This window comes from Oryctolagus cuniculus, chromosome 17 (genome assembly GCF_051225735.1).
Source record: "Oryctolagus cuniculus isolate XC-2025 breed Fujian yellow rabbit chromosome 17, ASM5122573v1, whole genome shotgun sequence".
Taxonomy (NCBI): Eukaryota; Metazoa; Chordata; class Mammalia; order Lagomorpha; family Leporidae; genus Oryctolagus; species Oryctolagus cuniculus.
Window position 1 is genome coordinate 54,519,749 of NC_142883.1, and position 23,440 is coordinate 54,543,188.

The 23,440-nt window shown below is 43.8% G+C and overlaps 1 protein-coding gene across 3 annotated transcripts in view; it reads right to left on the reverse strand.

Moving 5' to 3' along the window:
• Nucleotides 1-23,440, reverse strand: part of MYH13 (myosin heavy chain 13) — a 56,769-nt gene that overhangs the window by 27,996 nt on the left and 5,333 nt on the right. For 2 of the 3 annotated variants that reach the window (NM_001163066.2, XM_089316640.1), the window contains 16 exon segments: nucleotides 1,688-1,775; nucleotides 1,865-1,938; nucleotides 4,428-4,737; nucleotides 5,546-5,716; nucleotides 5,829-5,978; nucleotides 6,560-6,678; nucleotides 9,911-10,049; nucleotides 11,427-11,530; nucleotides 11,643-11,741; nucleotides 11,840-11,903; nucleotides 13,881-13,973; nucleotides 15,035-15,146; nucleotides 15,235-15,262; nucleotides 18,224-18,380; nucleotides 18,465-18,608; nucleotides 20,819-21,034. In NM_001163066.2, the coding sequence (NP_001156538.1) occupies nucleotides 1,688-1,775; nucleotides 1,865-1,938; nucleotides 4,428-4,737; nucleotides 5,546-5,716; nucleotides 5,829-5,978; nucleotides 6,560-6,678; nucleotides 9,911-10,049; nucleotides 11,427-11,530; nucleotides 11,643-11,741; nucleotides 11,840-11,903; nucleotides 13,881-13,973; nucleotides 15,035-15,146; nucleotides 15,235-15,262; nucleotides 18,224-18,380; nucleotides 18,465-18,608; nucleotides 20,819-21,022 (2,056 nt within the window). In that variant the 5' untranslated portion in view covers nucleotides 21,023-21,034. 3 annotated transcript variants of the gene reach the window in all.

A 23,440-nucleotide genomic window follows, 5' to 3' on the forward strand; every position in this document is an offset into this window, starting at 1 on the left:
GCCATAAACAAGAGTGTCAAATTGTTAAGTCAACAACAGGAGTCACTGTGTACTTACTTCTCATGTGGGATCTGTCCTTAAGTGTTATCCAATGTGAAGTAATGCTATAACTAGTACTGAAACAGGATTTTACACTTTGTGTTTCTGTGTGGGTGCAAACTGATGAAATCTTTACTTAATATATACTAAATCAATCTTCTGTATATAAAGATAATTGAAAATGAATCTTGATGTGAATGGAATGGGAGAGGGAGCGGGAAATGGGAGGCGTGCAAGTGGGAGGGAAATTATGGGGGGGAAGCCATTGTAATCCATAAACTGTACTTTGGAAATTTATATTTACTAAATAAAAGTTAAAAAAAAAGATGGTAAAGAGGTTTAAATAGCCCCTGGCACTATGGAAGGAGCCTAACAGATACTATAGTTGTTGCTGGCTGCCACCAGGCACAGTTAAAGAGAAGGGAGAAAGGTATACTTATAGGACACTGGGCCCTTTTGAAGCCACAGGAAAATGTACAGACCCTTGTTTGATGATGGGGAGACCAGAGCTGCCACTCTGCTTTCCTAGCTGTGCACCCTGTTGGGGGCCATCTCACAAGGAGGGCAAAACCCTTCCTAATTCTCACAGTGCTCCTATGCAGTGGAAGGACTCCAGGGACACTGAAGCCTAGACAGGTAAGTGCCTTGCAGAGGAGTCGCAGCACTGGGATGGGACTTGCTTCCCTCGCAAGGCCCCGCTTGTTTGTGCGAACTCAGATTCTGAGTTGAGATCTCTCAGGGCTTGGTCTAACTCTTTCCTCCCGGTCCAGGCTGAGACGCTCTTCAGCGGGCCCAGGAAGAGTCCTACTTTGTTTTTGGACCGACATACTGAACTTCTAATGAGTTCCTTGAGCTATGCCATGTCCCTCTCACATCACAGCCACTAAGGATGTCTTCTTCCCCATCACTCCCTCTTCGATCTTGGGGTTTTGATGATTTGTGTTAGATTGCTCCTTCTAGGGCTAGTCAATTCCTAGTGACAGCACATGACCTACAAGGGCACCTTTCACAGATAAACCACCAGAGCCAAGGTCCTTACTCCACAACAACACCTGTGTCAAGCTCTCCCGGGGCTCCTATACCCCAGACCAATAGTCCCCTGTCTTAATCACCCAGGACAGGTACAAGACAACTAGGGACAGTTCCTAACCCTTGAAGCCAAACCTAAGCCTGCTTAACTGCTTGCCCTGCCTCTCCCATCGGCTTCCTTGAAAACTGCAATAGAGACTCTCACTTGTGATTTCCCCTTGACTCCTAACCCAGCCCCTGTGCTTCCCCCTCGTGGCCTTGCCTGGTGCGTTGTTTTCTCTTAACTGTGAGTGACAAACTATGTTTTCAATGGCAGCCAGCTATCTCTCCTGATCTGTTGGCTTCACCATGGTCGAAGAGCATTTTGAGGAGTGGTAAAAACTAGAATCCTTTTCACACACACACAGGGACAGAGAGAGAGAGAGGAGAGAGAGGAGAGGAGAGAGAGAGAGAGAGGAGAGAGAGGAAAGAGAGAGAGAGAGAGGAAAGAGAGGAGAGAGATTGAGAGGAGAGAGAGGAAAGGGGGGGGGAGAGGAGAGAGAGAGAGGAGAGAGAGAGGGAGAGAGAGAATATCTTGCACACTCTTCAGGGGGTCCTGTTCTGGTTGAGGGTGACTCACCTGGAGTCTTGGTCTCATTGGGAATCAGACAGCGAACAAAGTGGGGGTGAGTGCTCCTCAGGTTGGTCATTAGTTTGTTTAAATTTTCCTGAGACAAAAACCGAAAAAGGCACATTCATTTGAGGAAATGCCACACCACTGGGCAGAAAGCTGAACGTGGAGCTGCCCAATACGAACCCTGAACACGGCTGACACGGTCTGGAACGAGGAGCCCTTCTTCTTCCCGCCCTTCTTGCTGCCCCCCGAGTCACCTGGAGAGGCACAGAAGGGAGGGTCAGTGATACCTCAGGGGACTCGGGTGTGGACTTGCTAAGCCACTTCTTAGTCTAAAATCTCAAACAGGAATTTCAGCTTCCTTTTGACATACAGAAAGGACGTTTTATTTTTTTTTTTAATTATTTTTACTTTTTTTTTTTTTTTTTTTTTTTTTTGACAGGCAGAGTGGACAGTGAGAGAGAGAGACAGAGAGAAAGGTCTTCCTTTTTTGCCGTTGGTTCACCCTCCAATGGCTGCCATGGCCGCACCGCGCTGATCTGATGGCAGGAGCCAGGTGCTTCTCCTGGTCTCCCATGGGGTGCAGGGCCCAAGCACTTGGGCCATCCTCCACTGCACTCCCTGACCACAGCAGAGAGCTGGCCTGGAAGAAGGGCAACTGGGACAGAATCTGGCGCCCCGACCGGGACTAGAAACCGGTGTGCCAGCGCCGCAAGGCAGAGAATTAGCCTAGTGAGCCGCGGCACCGGCTTTTATTTGTTTTTAACGTGCCCCCCGACTACCTGGATTTGGAGTGAGACATGGGTGGCATTTGCCTGGGAGTGTAACTTAGACTCTCAGGATGGAAGGAGAGTCCATCTCTTTGGAAATCAGACAGGAAACCCAGCTGAATCACTGGCAACACTGAGACATTCCTCCCAAGCTTGTGGTTTCTTTCAAGAGCTAAGCTCCTATTATCATTGAACCCCTATTTATTTTTTTTTAAGATTTTATTTATTTATTTGAGAGGTAGAATTATAGACAGTGAGAGGGAGAGACAGAGAAAGGTTTTCCTTCTGCTGGTTCACTCCCCAGATGGCTGCAATGACTAGAGCTATGCCAATCCAAAGTCAGGAGCCAGGAGTTTCTTCCCGGTCTCCCACATGGGTGCAGGGACCCAAGAACTTGGGCCATCTTTTACTGCTTTCCCAGAACATAGCAGAGAATTGGATTGGAAGATGAGCAGCGGGGACTAGAACTGTCACCTATATGGGATGCTGGTGCTTCAGGCCAGGGCTGGCCCCAAATCCCTATTTATCTTTTAATGAAAAAATATTGACATTTTAAAAGAATATTCTACAACTCAACTTTTTTTTTCTTTTCTAAAACAGATCACTTTATTTGCCATCTGAATCTGGAGTCAGTGACAGTCTACTTTTTCTGAATGGCTCTGTTTCAGATCTAGCCTCAGATCCTTCACCAAGATTCAGCCTTGGGGAAAATGTTGTCTCCCTTCCCCCTATACTCTTCTTAGTTCACCATCCCTGTAGCCACAATCTTGGAGAAATGCACGTTTGGACACTTTTCCAGATCTACCTCCACATATGGTCCTATGTGAAGGTCTTGGTGTTGCCTAACATGAAGTTATGCAGTACAGCTACAGTGATATCCTGATCAAATGCTTAGAAAATGATGTTCCCCATTCTAGTTTACCTGTGTGCCTACATACTACATTCCTCTACTCAGAGCCCACTAGACATTAATTTTCTAAAAATCCAATTATCTATGGATTCTTATGTTGCATGTTTTTTCAAATTAGAAGCATTAATTCATTAAATGTATACATTTAAAGTAATCCAAACAATTTTAACCTGTTTTGGCTACTATAGAAAAAAGCTATATATAAATATATATGCTGATAACTTTAAAAATTATTTTATTAAACTTTTGGCTGGCATGGGGAGCTACTTTGGAAAAGAATTCAGTGGTTCTTCAAAGACTGAAGCACAGCCACTAATTCAACTCCTAGGTATATACCCAAGAGAGGTGATCACATGTCCACATGGGAGTTTCTACACAAGTGTTCATAGAACATTATCCACAATAGTCAAAAAACTGAGACAATCCAAATGTCCATCAACTGGTGGAGAGTTGGAGAAAAATTTGGTGCATTCCTATAATGGAGTATTATTTGCCTAGAGAAAGAAATGAAGTCCTGGTGTATGTTATGACCTGGACAAACCTTGAAAATCTTGAACTGAGTGCCAGAAAGCACACACAACAAACCACACAGTGTACAATTTGATTTACAGGAAATGTGCAGAACAGGCAAATCTGTGGAGGCAGAAGTAGATTAGTGGTTGCTTAGGGTTTGGTACAGGAGTCTGGGGTGACTGCCCATGGGCTACAGTATCAAGCAAATATTCTCAAACTGGATAGATATGATTGTACAATGCTGTGAATACACTAAAACCATTTCATTTTTAAGGGTGAATTTTATCACATGTCAATTATATCTCCATAGAAGACTATTGAGTAATGCACCATTGGCTATCTTGTCCAGCCGAAAGTCCTATTTATCTCCATAGAACTCAGTCTCTAAAGGAAGAGGAGGAGGACAAAGAAACACGGATATCAGAGACAGACGGATAAATCAAGATCAAGCTTATCAAACCTTATATCTGACTACTGGCTCTTCATGGGCTGCTTTGGGAAGCGAGTAATTGCAGACAGCTTTCCACAAGGGAAGTAAAACATAGAACTTCACCTGCTTCTGCTCCAGCGTAGTTGGAAAAAAGGAAGGACAGCAGCTTCAGTGCAGACTTCTGATAGAGCCCGACCACGGTCTCATTCAGGGGGTCCTTGTTCTTGTCCAGCCAGCCGGCGATGTTGTAGTCCACGGTGCCCGCGTAGTGCACCAGCGAGAAGTGGGCCTCGGCCTTGCCTTTGGCAGGCTTGGGCTTCTGGAAGTTGTTAGACTTGCCTAGGTGCTGGTCATACAGCTTGTTCTTGAAGGAGGTGTCTGTGGCCTTGGGGAACATGCACTCCTCTTCCAGGATGGAGAAGATGCCCATCGGCTAGAAGGAGGATAATGGAGACTATGCATCTGCATTGATTAATAGTACATACCAACAGCTCCATGGTCTGGAGAAATCAAAGAGAATCTCTTTGGTATTATCACTTTGGCACCAAAACACTAGACTATAAGCCCTGGCTCCTGATCTCTCTGGTGTGATGACATAACAATACTAGTCATAGAGTATGGCTTAATTAATATTTGTTGAGCAAAAGAGTATAAAATGGAATTACATGTATATAAACATAGCTCACTTTTAGCAATATATTTTTTAAAGGTCAAGTTATATATAGTACAGCCATAAAGTAATGTAAGTCCTATTTAAAAAAATTCTGGATTTCTCATTGCTACTATAGAAAGATATGAGTATACTTATTCCAACATGATCAGTGCTTAAAATGTGATAGGATTCTGTTTTTAAAAAGTTGATATCATTTCTTGCTTTCATAGTAACATCTTGCCAAGAACCCCTACTGATCCATGGTCTCTCCTCCTTGGGATTTTGGGCAAAATCAAATAGGTAAGAAAGGTCACAGTCCTTGTTGGGATTCCAATTACATTCTTGGGAATAAGTAAGCCCTTTGATATTATCCAACCATGTGTTTCAGTAGCTGTCAGAACAGATTACACAGCTTCTGGTGCTTTGCACAGGCTTACCGTCTCTGCACAAGGGGATTCAGGTATCTGCAGGCTTCCAGCATGGAGGGAGGGGGTTAATGGTACCATTCTATCAGCAGAGACAAGATAGAGCAACAAGGCAAGAGTCCCAACCAAGAAAGAGCTGTCCCTGGGGAACAGGAGTTCCCTACCTTCTCAATGAGCTCAATGCAGGCAGCCAGGTCCATCCCGAAGTCAATGAACTCCCACTCGATGCCTTCCTTCTTGTACTCCTCCTGCTCCAGCACGAACATGTGGTGGTTGAAAAACTGTTGCAGTTTCTCGTTGGTGAAGTTGATGCACAGCTGCTCCAGGCTGTTGAACTGAGTGTTTCAAATACCAGAGTTTGAGTGAGTTTGGAAAACCCTATTGGGAATTTAGCAAAACAGAACTAAGTAGGAGGCTCCTTCTTGGCCATTTACCCAAACAACTTACATCAAAGATCTCAAAGCCTGCAATGTCCAAGACCCCGATGAAGTACTGCCTGGGCTGCTTGGTGTCCAGCTGCTGGTTGATGCGGGTGACCATCCACAGGAACATCTTCTCGTAGACGGCTTTGGCCAGAGCGCCCACTGAGTTGGTCACCTTGAAGAAGGATCATTCCCTCAACCCTCAAACTAGTATTTTTATGTTGAAAACATAGAATTTGAAACTTATAAAAAGTGATGTCTTAAGGGTCTAAAGCAATTGAATACTGGCATTTTCATGTAGTTCAACCTAATATTAAAAATGCTTTGAGGTCTTTGCCCAACTCATGATGTGTACCCTTTGGATTTACAAAGATAGTTTTGTAACTTGCAAGATTATATAACAAATGGCTCCAGCCCCCGCCCAGACTTAATCAGACACTCAATCCAGATTGTGTTAATCCAAGTTTCTCTCATGAGATTTTGGAACTAGGATCAAAAGACACAGGTCTCAGGAAACACAGACATGTTGAGGAGCTCCCACGGACTCTTCATTTTCTGGCCTAGACTCTCAAGGCATTCACTGGGTATTCCTTGATTTGTGTTCCTTGAGTTGCCCTGGAGGCCTAAGAATGAATTACTCCCCCAAACCAGAGCCAATATCATATGTATTTCTGAAAGCCGCAGCTCAAAGGGTTTGAGGATGGTGATTAAACTATGAAAACCCCCAGTCAATGGGATCCAGAGCATCCTGGTTACCTGCTGGACATTTTGTCCTTTGGTGACATATTCATTGCCCACCTTCACCCTTGGACAGCACAGACCTTTCAGCATTTCTGCAGAATTCAGACCCATCAGGTATCCGGCTTTGTCAGCCACTGGAGGAAGAGGAGAAATGGTGTCATGCACAAACAACAGCTGCTGAAGGGTCCAGTCTGGCCCAGCTCCTCCCAGGAATGTTCTCCATAATCCTTTTAGACATTTATGTTCTCCTATTGTACGAGACCTAGGATTGTCTCATGAAGCTTTTTAATTCCATAGCTCAGGGGCCTGTGGTTCTTAAGGATTTTCCATTTTCTTCCTAGATACAGCTTTACGAAAATGATGTTTCTTTGTCAATCCTTAAACTATCTATATTTCAATTTCATAAAAATGTATTAATTGCATAGTAATTTTTAGAATATGATAATACCATCAAAATAATATACAAGTAAAAGAGGCGACATATGGATAGTTGAATATATATATATGAATTTTCCTAATTTATGCAAAAATGTCATACTAATAGTTGAGAGAGATGTACAAAACTTTGACCCTGCCTTCAAGAGTTTGGAGCTGGTGAAAATCAAGTGAGTGTAGAAATTTCATATTCTTCATGGTCTGCAGTCAACTCTCTGTATCCATGGATTCAACCAAGCCAGATCAAAAACATTTGAGGGAAAAATTGCATCTGTACTGAACAAGTACAGATATGTTTTCCCTTGTCACTATTCCCTGAACAACACAGTGTCACAACTATTTACATAGCACATACACTGTATTAAGTATTATTTTAAAAAAAAAAACCCAAGAGATATTTAAAGTATTAAGGAGGATGTGTGTAGGTTCTATGCAAATACTAAGCCATTTTATGTAAGAGACCTGAGCATCCACAAGTTTTTGGTGGTTGTGTTGGGGGAGGGGGGGTGAGATCCTGAAACCAATTCCCTGTGGATATAGAGGAATGACTTAATATGGTTTCATGTGATTCCGTGGCCATTCATGGACTTTGGAATGGACCTGATGTCTTCATTGAGCACACTGAGAATGTAGAAAAGTACTGCTACCCAGGGACAACTCAGTCTTGGTCAGTACATTCCCCTTGTTGCTGGCTGGCGAAACAAGTTAAAAAAAATCCAGATCAGAATTTGTTAAGTACTTAATTAGAGGCCAAATTCATGTTTAACTCTTTGCTCAAACTATCTTCTTCCTACCTTGCCCATTTAGGTAGATGGTATGATTATTTTTCTATTTACTTAATCTTAAAAAGCTTGGCATGATACATCCCTTTCTCTCTCTCTCCATGATATGCTTGTTCATTTTACCCTGAAAACAGCTGGCCTTTCCACGGTTACCAACAGTTGTGGACTAGTATAGTGGCAAAGAGCTCTCTAGTGTCAAACTGCCTGGGTTCAGACTTGTGCTTTTGGTTTTTGGTGCCTCAATGTTGTCAGGTGTGAAATGGAAGACAGTCACAGTACCCGTGTTGTAGGGTTGTCACAGCATGCCCAGTGCACAGGGAACTCCCAGCAAACATTCACTCAGATTGAAATCATCATCAGACCCCTACTACAGCCCTCCACTTCCCCTTTACTGGGCTCTTTCTGTCCCTAAACACCGAACACAAGGCCGGTAGGACTGGAAGAGGGCCTGAGACTCCTCTGTGACACAATCGAGACAGCCCACCCTTGCTGAGGAACCTGGGACTTGTTTCCAAGAGTTCCTCACTCTTGGTGAGGCTGACTGATGACAGATAAATTTCAGGTGGTCACACATACTTCCCCTGCTGCTTGGAGCACCAGTGGCTTTTGTGATCTACCAAATACATTCTGAACCATTTACTCTAGCACTCAAAACCTTCCCAAATGGATGTCAAAATAATAACTTTTAAATTCTCGTCTCTTGCAAGTCCACTACATATATTCTGTTCCACAGTCAACATGTATTTCTCTCTGCTCCTCAGTCCCCATCATATTCCTTCCTCTTTCCCTCACTCATGACGTATCTTCTATCAAGACCACCTTCTCCTTGGCATCTTTCAGAATTCTACTTATCCTTCAAGTCCAAGTCAAGGTCCCCTCTGCTAGGAAGTCTTCCCTGATTTCTGCTCTGGATACTTGAGTTCCTCTCCTTTTAGTTAGTATGGACCACTGTGATGAGCAGGATTTGAAACTGGCCCAAAGAGTTGCATGTATCTGGTGGGCAAGTCTTATATAATCTCCTTCACTTGAGTGCAGGTGAATCTGTGAATAGGAATGGATATCATCCTTCACAAAGAGGTTACTAATCAGTAGGCTTTAAATTGATAAAAAGGGATATAATTTAAAAGTAGAATTAATAGGGATGACTCACGGTGCCAGCCCTTTGTGCAGAGAATTTGCAAGGTGCATTGTGAGAGTTAAGAGTTCAGATGGGTGGGACATAATGGGGGCAGGGAGATGGGGATATGGGTTCTGTAACTCACTGTTCGGCCTTGCCTTTTCCCCTCTGTCCTATTTCCAGACTTCTTAAGGATGAGGGTGATGGTGGGGTCAACCAGGTCAAAGTTTGGGGAGGAAGATTTGTTCACTAGTCCTTGTTTCAGTGTCAAGTTCAACAGACGTTGGGGAGAAATGAAAGTAGGAAGAAAACTCGGCCCCCACTTTATTAAAGGTCTCATTTTTTGGCCCAAATGGTGAGTATAGTCATCATTAACTTCTGTACACTAATAACAATAACATGGGGAGAAAGTGGAGCTCATGTAATGAGATTTTTCATAAAATTCCACCTTAAAAAACAGATAAACTGGGGCCGGCCCTGTGATGCAGTAAGTGGCTAAGCCTCAGCCTGTGGCACTGCATCCCATACAGGTGCCAGTTTGTGTCCTGGTTGCTCCTCTTTCGATCCAGCTCTTTCCTATGGCCTGAGAAAGCAGTGGAAGATGGCTGAAATGTTTGGGCCCCTGCACCCATGTGGGAGACCTAAAAGAAGCTCCTGGGTCCTGGCTTCAGATTGGCCCAGCTCTGGCTGTTGCAGCCATTTGGGGAGTGAACCAGTGGATGGAAGACCTTTCTCTCTGTTTTCTCCCTCTCTCTGTAACTCTCTCTCTCAAATAAATACATAAATCTTAAAAAAAAATAGATAAACTTAGGGTAATAGAAGGCAGAGTAGATGGTGATTATTCATTACCAGCATGGTAAGTTTTGTAGTTCAAGGATTTGCCACCACAGAAATCCTTGGCTGAGTGAGTGAACTTCCCTAGTTCATACGCAATGAGCTTCAGACAACCCAGACATGCAATTTTGGAAGAAGAGCTCTTGAGAGGAATGTAAAGCTTATTGGCTCCCAAGTTCTTTTCCCAGATGTGGGTACCTTCAGTGCCATCCGGCTCCGCCTGCTCCTCACGCTGCTTCTGCTTGAATTTCATGTTCCCATAGTGCATCACGGCTCCTGTCAGCTTGTAGATTCCAACCTTTTCCTCTGAGCTGAAGCCCAGGATGTCAATGGCATTCTGGGAAAAAAATTGGACTCAGAAATCAAAGTGCAGCTTTTTCTTGGTAAAGACCTCACTTTTTGCCCAAGTAAGTAGATGACAAGTGGATTGTGGCAAATTAGGAATTAAAATAATTTCCTGACCATCTTTGTGTGGGTGGGTGGAGTGGAAGGGAAGAGAATATGAATAATCTGTTTCTGACCATCAAATGAGAACTGAGTATGCTCCTCCTGACGTGCACCTAGCTTTGGAGGCTGTCTTCTCTGTGGGCATATTGGAACCATTATGTGAGACTGGGAGAAGGAAGTCTCACAGATAGGAACTGAGAAATGGTTCAATAGCTTGAGAGTTTGTCATTGCCATATAGGAATTCCAGGGCTGTTCCAACTCAAGATGTGATGCATTACAGATTTTAGAACTGGAAGCAAGGATCATGGAAAATAACACTGTCACTTTTCAAATGAGATAGAAGCAAAGTTTTCCAGCGCCCTTTCTATGTGAGAGGCACTGGGTAGGCACCACCATATGCCATTGCATTCAATTCTCACAAGAATCCTGCAGGTGCACAGATTTTTTTTCCCCAAATTTCCATGTGAAGAACTGAGGTTTTATGAGAGTAAGTAGCCTGAAATGGTATACAACACATTTAGTGTTATTAGTACTATGTTAGTGTTTATATTATGTTTATATTAGTATATTATATTATATAGGATATATGATATTATGTAGTATACAATTATTTAGTTATATATTAGTATATTTATATAACATAATTTAAAAATACATTAGTATTATTTATTTATAAATATATAGGATATTATTTTTATAGTAGTGTTATTGTTAGTATTTAGTAAGTAACCTGCAATGGCATGCAACACTTTTCGTTATTATTGTTCTAATTATTAACCCTGCAAATACTCCCCAAAGATCAAGGCTACCATCCCAAAAGATGACCTGAGGAGGGAGGTGTCCAGGGCGAGCCCAAGGTGGTGAGTGGATGAAAAATGCAGGGGCTGCTACAGAGATCAGGCTTTTTCCACTGCTTTATACTTTTTCCTATTTCCTGGAAGACTTGTGTAGGTGGTTTTGTACCCAGAAATGTTCTGGCAAATGTTATGTTAAAAACCTTAAAGTGCAAACTTTTATTCTACTTAAAATGCTAGTGAAGTTCTGTTTTAAAGAATCTTCCAGATTCCCATTCTGAAATCCTGTAATAGAGAACTGAGTTGGGGAGGGGGCAGTCTGTACTGATCCTCTGAGTTTTTGAGTCTGGGACCTGGGTACTAATCACTTAGCTTCCTTGGATCTTGATTTTCTCAGGAGTTCACTCACCTGCCTCATAGCTCACAAGTTCAAATATTCTATGTGTCAACACACAAGAAACCAAACACTTACATCAGTTGCCAACAGTTCTTCACTGTCATCAATGCTGGCTACTGTGACCTCTCCTTGGCTCACGAACGGGAAATCAAAGGGGTTTGTTGAGATCAGAAGCAGGTCTGCAAAACACAAAGATCCATCCCTTTAGCATTTCATGCACAACTCACTCCAGGGTTTTTGCCCCCAATGCCACTGATTTGAAAGGTTAAGAATGATATCCTGAGAACTCACCAATTAGTTCTGGCTTCTTGTTGGACATGATTTGGTAAAAAATATGATAGCTCCTCTCACTAGATAATTGAAATGTCACTCTGGATTTTTCCAACAGATCTAAAGTAACAACAACAACAACAAACAATGTTATTTCAGGTTCCTGAAAGATACCTTTTTAGTCAAATACCCAGGTCTTTGTAGAGGGTCAGACTCACAGGTTTCAATGTCTGCCGATGCTAGCTTTCCCGTGGCTCCAAAATGAATCCGGATGAACTTTCCCTGTCCAATGGCATGTTGACAAACACCATGTTATTTCATTTATACAGTTCTGTGGCTGGCCTCTGACAGGTGGCCGCCACCAGTGGGTGGGGAGCACAAGTCAAGGAGGAAGTGGGGTAGAATTGGGAACACTGCCCTCCTCTCTATTTCCACAAGCTGGATCAGCCAAGATTCCAGGCAGTTCTACCAGTACCTGGCCTTGTCCCCACATCTCAGGGGATGCCTGCAGGCTGCCTCTCCTACTCTCTGCCTGGGAGCACTTCACTCTTGATTGCTGCAGTAGTATTTATCTTGCTGCCTTACAGCTGCATTTGCAAACTCTTCCTCATCACATCTTTGGATTAATAATCTGATTGACCTGGCTTAGCACTTCTTTTGCCTCTAGATGTTCCTTCTGAGATTTCTAGCCTCAGTTTTACATACAACTCACTAGAAGCATATTTACCTTATCTAGCACATCGAAGTTCAAGTCCAGTGCCTTGGCTATCAAAAGAACCACTAAGAGTCCGGTGGGCCCTTTTTGGAGAGTGAAAGGTGAAATGTTGTATGTATGTGTATATATCTGTGCTTATTTTACATTATCTGCTTGATTGGCCCTATACCATACTGGGAACAAATATGAGGGCAAAAAGATTGCCTTGCTTGTCCGCCCAGAGTCTGGAATGTGATTGGTGCCTAAATATGCTCAAAAGTTTCTCAAGACAGCCTGCAAACAATTAGTGAAAGATGGTAGAGATATATGTTGGATCTTCAGTATTTTTCAGCACTTCAAGGAAGAGGATGGAAGTTACCCCATTAGCCTAAAAATGTTTGGAGAGTGGAAGAAGGACAAAGTAACTGGAATGATTGTGACTTTTGGGTCAGGACCAAGAGAGGCCTGTGAACCAAATAAATAGAAGTGATAGCAGGGTATTCTCTGAAGGCATTGTCTGTCATGTTCAGGTAGTGTTAGCACAAAAACTAAGTTGGTCCAAGTGCAGCATACCTCTGACATGGAACATGTATCCAGGTCGCCCCTAAGGAAGGGGACTTGAATTGTGGAAAACAGATGAGCAAATGGACAGCACACAGGGCACAAAGGGCATATCCAAGAATAGACAGCACAGCATTCAAAACATTGGTCTTTGATGAATGTACCTACCTTCTCATGAGTAATGATTTTACTTTGGAGGGGCAGCAAGAAAATGTGGGTTGGGATGATCCAATCAGTGAGATGTTTGGAGTTAGGCTATGTGTTTCCAGCTGTAGGCAAAAATGAGGGCTTCACATCTGAGTCCTTGCCCCACTGGCCAGGGAGATTATGAAATAGAGGGCTGGATATTTGTTTACTTACCAACATGGAAGTCAATAGCTCTTTGGTTGAGATAATCTTAAGTGAAAGATTGAGGGATGGAACATATCATTCAATATTTTCAGTATTAGACTGCTGATATATATATATATATATATATATATATATATATATATAAAAGCTCTTCTGCTTTCACTCATTTTTCCTTACTCCCAATGCCCCCTGACTTGGAGAAGGTCAAACCTGCTAACTTCATTGATAAGAGACTTTCTGCAGGTAAATGAATGAATATTGCTCAATGGACTTTTCCATTTTAAAAGGTTTCTACAGAGAGAGACCCATGATAGTACACAGAATTGTCCTCAGCTGTGGAATTGGAACCACTGCAATGACTTCAGGCTACTGTAAGGTGATGTTGACTAGTTAGGGAAAAATAGCTAAGCCCTCCCTCCACCAGGAATAAGTCAGCACATTCTTCAAAGAACATCATAGTACCCCACTGGGATAGATCGATCTGAGTCACTTGGGGTTAGAAATAGGTCTTAGCATATTTTAGTTTATGTGGTAATGTTTCATGTGCAGTATTTGAGTGGAGGTTTTTTTTTTTTTTTTTTTTTTTTTTTTTTTTTTTTTTTTTTTTTTTTTTTGCAGGGCAGGAGGGTAGCGGAAAATTGTCTGAGTCTTACAAATCTTGAGGAGTTGTCATTCCTCACAGTCTTGGCGTTTCCAAAGGCCTCCAGGAGGGGATTGGCCTGGATGATCTGATCCTCTAGGGTACCCTAGTAAAAATCAGAAAAAGACAAGAGAAGACTTGGGACTGTTCCTGAAGTAGTCCCTTGGTGACTCAAAAGTGTAGGTGCTTTAGATGGGGTTCAGGGAGGGATGTTGACCAGGCCTGCCCTGTGGTCAGTGCAGGTGTGCAGAGGTGTCCACAAACCCACCCCACACCACCTGAGGAGCCTTCATGCCTGTCTGAGAGAGGTTCTTCCTAGTACAGCAGTGCAGTGACTTCTGGTCAAGCCAGAGTGCAGGCTACAACTTTATCCCCTCTGACTTGGCCTTCAGATTTTCTTTCTTTGATAATGTTTCATTGTCAATCATGGATTTTTTTAGAACTTCTGTTATCGCATGAGCCATGACCCACCTCATATTGACATCTCTGTGTTCAGGAAGAGAAACTGAATGTGAACAACATAAAAGTGACGTCTTTAGAAGAATCAGTAGTTCTTAAAAAAGTGTCTTGAGAGGCAAAATATATTTATGAGGATTATTCCTCAGAAGTCCACTACAGAAATCAGGATTTTCATCCTCACCCCTACAACTGCTGAGCCTTCCGGCTCCAGTGCCCTTTGGAAACTGCTGTCAACTCCAGGGCTTCTCAAAGTGTGGTCCCTGACCAGCAGCAGTATGAATTGTTTCTGGCAACAGGGTAGAAATACAAAATGGGAGTTCTTACCCTAGACCTGCTGAATCAGAACTTCTGAGCCTGGTCAGTCAGAAGTTCAGGAAGCACAGGGTTACTGCTGGCTTCTGAAGTGGAGGCAGTCACGTGGGACTTGACCCTCCACCTGTGGGAGGGATCTGACACTAACTCTAGGTAGATGGTATCAGAATGGAATTGAATGGTAGAACACCTGGTTGGTGCCTGCAGAGAACAGAATTAGTTGTTGTGGAAAAGCTCCCATTCATTTGGTGTCAAAAGTGTTCTGTGTGGGCACAGAGAGAGGAGAGAAGGTTTCCCCCCGTCCCTGCTGAGTGTGTGCCTGCATGTCCTTTATGCCTTCCTGCTTTCTCGACTGTGTGTATTCCAGCAGGCCCCTGTGTGCACACTGCTGCCCACCTGCATTTTGCCTGGCTGCTGCTCCTTCTTCTTGTCCCCAGTAACTGCAATTGTTGCAAAGTACTGGATGACACGCTTGGTGTTCACTGTCTTCCCAGCCCCGGATTCTCCACTGTTGATTTAAAAGTAAATGGGATCAAGGAGCATGGAAGGGACATCACAGGCTCTGAGTCACTGTGGTGTGAACACGGGTTACTCACGTGATGAGGATGGATTGGTTGTCTCGATCTGGAAACACAGAGGGGAGCAAAACAAAACAAATCAACAGTAGACAGACAGGATATAAAAGTAAGGCAACAATGGTTTGAGAACATGGCCTATAGTTGTGGCTTTGCTGTGCACTGGCAGTGTGATTTGGGCAATAGCTAATCTTTGGGGCAATTTCTGGAAATTTCCCAAATGTGGAATGTATAACATGAGCAGCCTGGGAGATGAACAGTGAATTCCACAATGTAAAAGTTATCCATGTTCATAAATCTTTCACTCCTTACTACCACTTTCTTTTCTTCCTTTTTTTTTAAAGATTTTATTTATTTATTTATTTGAGAAGTAGAGTTACAGATAGAGAGAGGGAGAAACAAATAAAAAGTTCTTCCATCTACTGGTACATTCCCCAAATGCCTGCCAACAGCCGGAGCTGGGCCGATCCAAAGCCAGGAGCCAGGGGCTTCTACCGGGTCTCCCACATGAATGCAGGGGCCCAAGCACTTGGGCCATCTTCCACTGCTTTCTTAGGCCAGCAGCAGAGAGCTGGATCCAAAGAGGAGCATCCAGGACTTGAACCAGTGCCCACATGAGATGCTGGCACTGCAGGCAGAGACTTAGCCCACTATGCCACAGCACCAGCCCCTCATCTTCTACTTTATTAAAGAAAGCAAGACTTAGCCTAAGCAGTTGCAGGAGGTCACAACTTCTAATTAAAAGTTATGGGGGGCAGGCATTAAAGTGCAGCAGGTTAAGCCACCACTTGCAACTCGAGCATCCCATACTGGAGTGCTAGTTCAAGTCCTGGATAGTCTTTTGATCAAGCTTCCTGCTAATGTGCCTGGGGAGGCAGTGGAAGAGGCCCAAGGACTTGGGTCCCTGTCACCACACTGGAGAACCCGTTGGAGTCCCTGGTTCCTGGCTTGACCCAGTCCCGACTGTTGTGGGCATTTGGGGAATGAGCCACTCATCGGAAGATCACCTCATCTTTCCTTCTCTCTCTGTTGCTTGCCTTTCAAATACATAGATAAATAATTTTTAAACAATAGTGCACGGAAGCAGGTTGTTAATGTAGTTTCCTTTTATTTTCTCATTTACTTCTTCATTTACTGTCTACTTGTGGAAAGTAACACTGGCTTTCCATTTATAATATTGTTCAGATTGAGTTGTGTCCTCTTACCATTCGTATATTGAAGCCCTAACCCCCCTCAAATGTGACCTTATTTAGAATTAACATGTAAATGAGATGCAGATGTTGATACAGTTGAGCTGAGGTCGCAGTGGAGTAGGATGAACCTCTAATCCAATATGATTGGTACCCTAAGAAAAAAGTTTAGGACAGGCATTTGGTGCAGATTGGGGCACCCACAAGCCATATCACAGCGTCTGAGTTCGAGTCCCAACTCTGCTTCCAATTCTAACTTCCTGCTAAAGTGCACCCTGGGAGAGAGCAGATAATGGCTCAAGTAGTTAAGTCCCTGCCACCCATATAGGAGACCTGCATTGATCTCTCAAGGTTCTTGGCTTTGGCCTAGCCTAGCCCTGGTCATTGTAAGCATTTGGAAAGTGAACCAGTGGATGGGAGACCTGCCTGCTTCTCTCTCTCTCTCTCTCTCTCTCTCTCTCTCTCTCCCCCGTCCCTCTCTGTATTTCAAATGAAATAAATAAAAACATGGAAAATTGGGGCACAGGCTTGCATGCAGGAGGAATGTCATGTGGCAATGAAGGCAGAGATCAGGGGGAGGCTTCTACAAGCTGAGGAAGGCCCAAGATGGCCAGCACACACCAGAAGCCCAGAAGGAGGTCCAGAGCAGATTTTCCCTCACAGCCCTCAGAAGGAACCAGCCCTGTCCACACCCTGATCTCAAACTTCTAGGCTCTAGAATTATGAGGCAATACATTTCTGTTGTTTACCCAGTCTTTGATACAGGAGCACAGCAAAGCAATTAATACAAACAGCAATACTCATTGTCCCACACTAAAACTGTAACTTCAACCAATTTAAATAAACAGGTTAAGTCTGCAGACTTGGTGAGGATTGTGGACTTGAGATAGGAATGGCTGAACTCTGAGCAACACTGTCTTGGCTGAGTTCTAAGCATCCTGGAATCTCAAATGCTCTCTTCTACTGCTTATGTCTATGCCAAGTCAATACAGCTGAAAGCTAAGAGGCAGACCTAATGTTAAGCAGAATGGCACAACAGTATTACCATTGTCTCTACTTCCAGTGCCATCCTGGACATGTAGGAAGGGGAAAGAGGAACTTGAGATTTGTGGGAAAGGCAGAAGATGTGACATTGCTAGAACCATTTCACCCACTGTGTCTTTTTTAAGTGGCTACTCATGTAGTTTCTCTCTCTCTCTCTCTTTTTTTTTTAAGATTTATTTATTTATTTGAAAGTCAGAGCTAGACACAGAGAGGAGAGGCAGGGAGAGAGGTCTTCCATCGATGGTTCACTCCCCTAATGGCCGAAACGACAGGAGCTGCACCGACCCAAAGCCAGGAGCCAGGTGCTTCTTCAGGGTGTCCCTCATGGATGCAGGGGCCCAGAGACCTGGGCCATCCTCCACTACTCTCCCAGGCCACAGAAGAGAGCTGGATCGGAAGTGGAGCAGCCGGGACTTGAACCGGTGCCCATATGGAATCCAGTGCCTCAGGCGGCAGCCTTACCCACTACGCCACAGCACCAGCCCCTCATGGAGTTTCTCTTACAAGGATGCCCACGTGGGGGCTTCTTTGGCGTTAGGAGCAGGGCATTTCCCTGTGGTCCAGTTCCCCCAAATGAGCATAAGCTTAGTGTAGCCTCAGCCAGGACCACTGTCCCTGCCGTGCACTGTGACTGGTAATGGAAGATGTTGTACCCTGGCTTTTCATCCCCAGTCATTTGAATCTCCTAAGATCATTTTGATTGTTTAGGTGACCAAGGCCTATAAAGATATTGAGTAGTTAACTAAGAACTACTTCAAATCGCAGAAATCACTCACCAGTCAGCATGAATTGGTAGGCATTGTCGGAGATGGAGAAGATGTGGGGCGGGGCCTCCTGGCGTTTTTTGCCTCGGTAGGCCGTCACCACCTCGGGGTTGTACACCGGCAGCCACTTGTAGGGGTTGACGGTGACACAGAACAGGCCTGAGTAGGTCTAGGAGAACCAGAAAATTTAATGCATGCATCTTGTTTTTATTCAGAGAAATAAATAGGATAAAAGATGTTTATGGGCACTCACGTAGATCATCCAGGCTGCATAACGCTCTTTGAGGTTGTACAGCACAGCAGGCTCGTGTAGGTGAGTCATCATGGCCATGTCCTCGATCTTGTCAAATTTTGGAGGGTTCATGGGGAACACCTGGTCACTGTTCAGAGTGAGTGTCTGGGTTGAGAGAAAGAGCAGGCAGTGAAGGTGGGAAACAATGGTCCCCACTCGACTCTCCAGGAGTGCTGGAAGTTATGGAATATTCGGGTGCAACTATTCCATCATTCTAGATCTCTTTTGGGGTCAGTTTCATGTTCAAAGATGACCTGTGAGTAACTGGCCTTGATTCTGGTCAAATTGTCTTAGGGGACTTCAAAAAGTTTGTGGAAAATTAATTAAAAGTTAAGTTTGTTTTGGTGCAAAAAACCAAAATCCATGTATAGTGTTTTCATAATATGCATTTTCTATGATCGTTTTTTAAGAAAAGATTTATTTATTTGAAAGGCAGAGAAAGAGAGAGACAGATATAGAAACAGAGACATAGGGAGAGAGACAGAGAAAGAGAAAGATCTTCCATCTGCTGGTTTAGTCCCTGCAACAGCCAGGGCTGGGCCAATCTGATGCCAGGAGTCGGTTACTCCATCTGGGCTTCTCACATGGCTGGCAGGGGCCCAAGCACTTGGATCATCATCTGTTGCCTCCCAAGCATACCATCTGGAAGCGGCATTGGCAATATGGAGTAGGCAGGACTCAAACCAGTCACCCTGACATGGGACATGGGTGTCCAAGTGGAGGCTTAACCCACTACTCCATAATGCCCACCCCCTGATCTTTTTGAAGATCCTCCAATATAACCAATTCTGGTCTGGTGCCCTGCCTTCTCTACCCCTATCCCCACATCAACCTGCCATCATGTGCTCCGGGAAAGTACAGGTGTGCAGAGCTACAGAGCTCTTCAGTTCTCAGAGCAGTCAAGGGCAGGACAGGTCACCTCGGTTTACCCCAGTTGCCTTGAGTGATGCAACGAGACAAAGTCTGGAGGGTTGGAAAGCATTGCTCCAAAGCATTCTGTTCATTTCACCTCAATACACCTGCTCATGTGGGTTCCTTTGTCTGGAATGTCTTCATTGAAACAATTCTAGAAACCTTTAGAACTCAATTCAAGCAGTACCTCTTCTATGACCTGTTTCTTTCTCACTTCTTTCTTCAAGGCTCCCATAACAATCTCTAAAAGATTATTTGCATTTCATCATGGATTTCATGGCTAAATAATATTTTGAGACTATGACTTAATTTTTCTCCTCTCTTTTTTTCTCTCCTCTGTTCAAGCGTACAGTAGTTTCTGCATGCCACAGAAAATTGGACAGTAAAGAGGAAGAGACTTACAAATCTTCCTGGGTTTATTTTCCAAAAATCTGAGCCTTAGAAGAGCTTTGTGGGTTTTACAAGGAGGAGGATTTGGTGGACTACACCAAATTTCCTGAGGAAGAGAGACCCTTCTGTCCTACCATGCTGTATTAGAAATACCCAAGGTATCCAAAGAAGAGCAAGAAAAGTTCACGTATCCTGAACCTTTAGGGTCTGGGACTTGTTTCTGAATAGATTCTCCAGAGAGGCAGTGAGACCCCAACATGGTCCTATGTAAGGTTCTGGAAATATGGTACAAACCTGAGGTGGAGGGACCCCTAAGAGTGGCTAAAGAAAAAAAATGTTTTTCATCCTGGTGAAAAGGGACTGGAATTAGGGGTTAAAGTTCAATAATTCTTGTAAAAATTAAGGGCAAGATTTGTTTGCTGAGTTTGTGAACTGATATCCATGCCTGTTATATCCATCTCAATTCTGGCATACCAGATGGTCAACTCTGGGAAAACAGGTGCTTATACAAAGATTGTGGAAAAGTGGACATAGCAGCTAATGCATACATTCCATGAACTTTTTGCAGGCACTCCCTATTTGTACAGTAACACTGACCTAGACCTAGTGTTAAGTTTTGCAGAGTACATTATGTTTTTCACATTAAATTAGGCACTATCTCTGGCCCTTCCTCTCTGAGAATCATTTTGTAGCTAAGAGATCTTGATTTGCTTGGCCTATCCAGCAGCAGTCAGCGTCTGTCTCTCTCTTCAATACTCTAACCTCTGCCACTCTCCCCTTCTACTTTCCTCCAAAGAAAATGCCACAACACCCTCAAAGCCAAGTTCTTGAAGAAAAGAGGCAAAAACAAAGGTGTGTTCAATAGACTTGTCCTGTTGCTTCATTACGGACTTATCGGTGTAAGTTGTGTTCTGTGCTTGATCCTCATAGACAGGCACATGATGCCTATTACCCTTCCACAGAAAAAAAGAGTGCACCTGTGTGGTCAAAGATACCCTGGGACTAACACTTACCCGGTCATCAAGGGTCTTGACGGTGACCTTGTCGTTTTCCCTGCTCTGGATCATGCCTTTCACATACATTTCTTTGTCATCCACTGCAAAGCAGGCTTTCTTAGAATCAAATGGGCGATTTTGAGCTTCGATTCTCTCCTTCTCTGGTTTCCTGAGGTAGGGAGCTGCTTCTCCAAAAATGGCCATCTCTGCGTCGGAGCTCATGACTGCAGGTGGCTGCAAAGACCAGGGGGCAGTGCTGAGTGTTGCGTCTGGTGATTGTGAATCTGCAAGGCCCTGCCTGTTCTTTCCATTCAACAGGGGGTCATATATGAAGGCTCCTGGGATGAATCTGGGACCCATGGGATCTAAGACTAGATCTAGAAGCTTAGAGTGGTCATCTTCTTCTCTGAGTGCCAGTTTTTGGAATATCTCTTACTTTAGCCTTCATGTGTGCATGTCTGAACCAATTAGAAGGCAGACAAGGTGAGCACGATAAAGAAGCTTTCAGAAGTCCTACCCAAAATGTACTCAGTGTCATCCCTGAGTCTTGAGTGTCTTCAAAATGATTATTGGAAGGCTGATCATCCCTGATAGAAATTCCACGTAGCTCAACAAAAAGTATGTGACATGAGTGTAAGGATTTGTCACATTTGCTCAGGCAACAGGTGAGAAGAGGCACAATGGCCCAGTGCAATGGTCCCAAGCTGTAACATGCCCAGATCCCCTGCAGGGCCTGCTAAAGCAGACTACTGGGCTCCATCCCCAGAGTTTCTGATTTGGTAGATCTGAGGTAGAGCCTCAAAAATAGCATTTATAGCAAGTTCCTGGCCAATGCAATACTGCTGTTCAAGGGACCACACTCTCAGAACCGCTGGCATCATGCTTTCTTCCTCTGAGTGTGGGCTTTGAATTGTCACATCAGCACCACCCAGGAGTTCATTAGAAAAGACGGAACCTCAGACCCACTCTAGATGATTGAGTCAGAGCCTGTGACTTAATAGTTCCAGGAGGGTCTATGCATATCAGAGTGAGAAATACTGGGTTCAGTGCAGTGCTCTTCAAACTTTAGTTGTGTGTACCACTGTCAGGGTGTGACAACGTTTAATTAGACTGATATCTGCCTTAGCTTATGCTACATGATTTGTGTGTGTGGTGTACCTAAGTCTCTCTGTGTCTTATCGTCTTTCCACTCTCCCCCAAATTATCCCCCTTGGTTGACACTTCTGTTTACGTATTTCCCCTTCTCAGAAGGCAAAACATTTGTCTTAAAGTCCCAACACTGACCACAGCCAATTCATTTAACTTCCTGAACCCCCATTCCTCCCCGCCTAGGGTAAATAAGCCAGATTCACTCCTATCCAAGGCTTCTGTAGGTTGTGTGGTCTGAGACTCCTTCCCCCCACTCTATATTTGTTTCTACCACTTCCTCTCTGCATTTCTTTTCCCTCAACTCTTCTACTCATTTCCCCACATCTCATCCCTCTTCCTTTTCTCTCTCTCTCTCCTCTTCTTCCCATTCTGCTATAACAGACATAAACTGGAGCTAAAGCTGTACACACTCACACATACATAAATACACACACACCTCCTCATAGCTCTGTTAAGAAATACTTGATATTTTTTGAATAAGGTCCTTCATGCTCTCTTTTTGAAATGGGAAAGTTGAACAAGTTATGGTTCTCTCTCCCCCATTGCTCTTCACTGGGAACTGGCCATTGCTTCTATCTATCCCCCTTCCTGTGATTCCATTAAGTTCTATGTTCCTTCTGGGCGTTATTTAGATACATTGCAATTCAGTTTTATTTTGTCCATTGGCTGTGTTGAGCCATCTGGGGGCTTGTGGTCAAGTTTTCACAGCAAGAGACTGGAATTCAATATAACACCCCCAGAGAGGACTCCTTGCCTGCTGTCAACACACTGGTTTAAATTTTCTGCTACTGCAATGAAGCAGCTATCCTTAAGGCCTTTAAGTAGACTTTATCAGGCCCTGTTCCCTCTTCCTTACCTTACTGCTCTGTGTTTGCTTTGATGATTGGAAGCCAATTCCTTACTATCAATGAACTCTCTAAATTAAATTAAGGGAGTGGTACAAGCATGATGCTGACCCCACAACATCCAGGTAACCAGACTTGGAATTCAATTGTCATCTCTACAGCTAACATTCTACATCAAAATCTCCTTTGAGATGCTTTACAGGGACCCTATGCCCTGATCAAACAAAGCAATAACCATCTACCCATAGACCCCAGACTAATTGGAACCCACTTTGTCATCACAGGAACCTTAAGGAAACATACCACCCTCCTGTTTCTGACCAACCTAAGCCAAGAGCACTGTGGACCAATCAGAGATCCCCCATGTGAGCTGATTATGCACTGCTCTACCCAACTTTATAAGATTCACCACCCTTAATCCCTTGGGGAGCAGAGTACATTGCATTTTTCACATTAAATTAAGCACTATCTCTGGCCCTTCCTGTCTGAGAGTCATTTTGTAGCTCAGAGATCTTGATGTGCTTGGTCTATCCAGTAGCGATCATCCTCATTACTCCTCCCTTTCATTTTTCTGAAGGTAGACCCTAATGTCATGGCTTAAGCATGTTTCACTACAGCAGTGGTTCTCAAACTTGGCAGCCTCAGG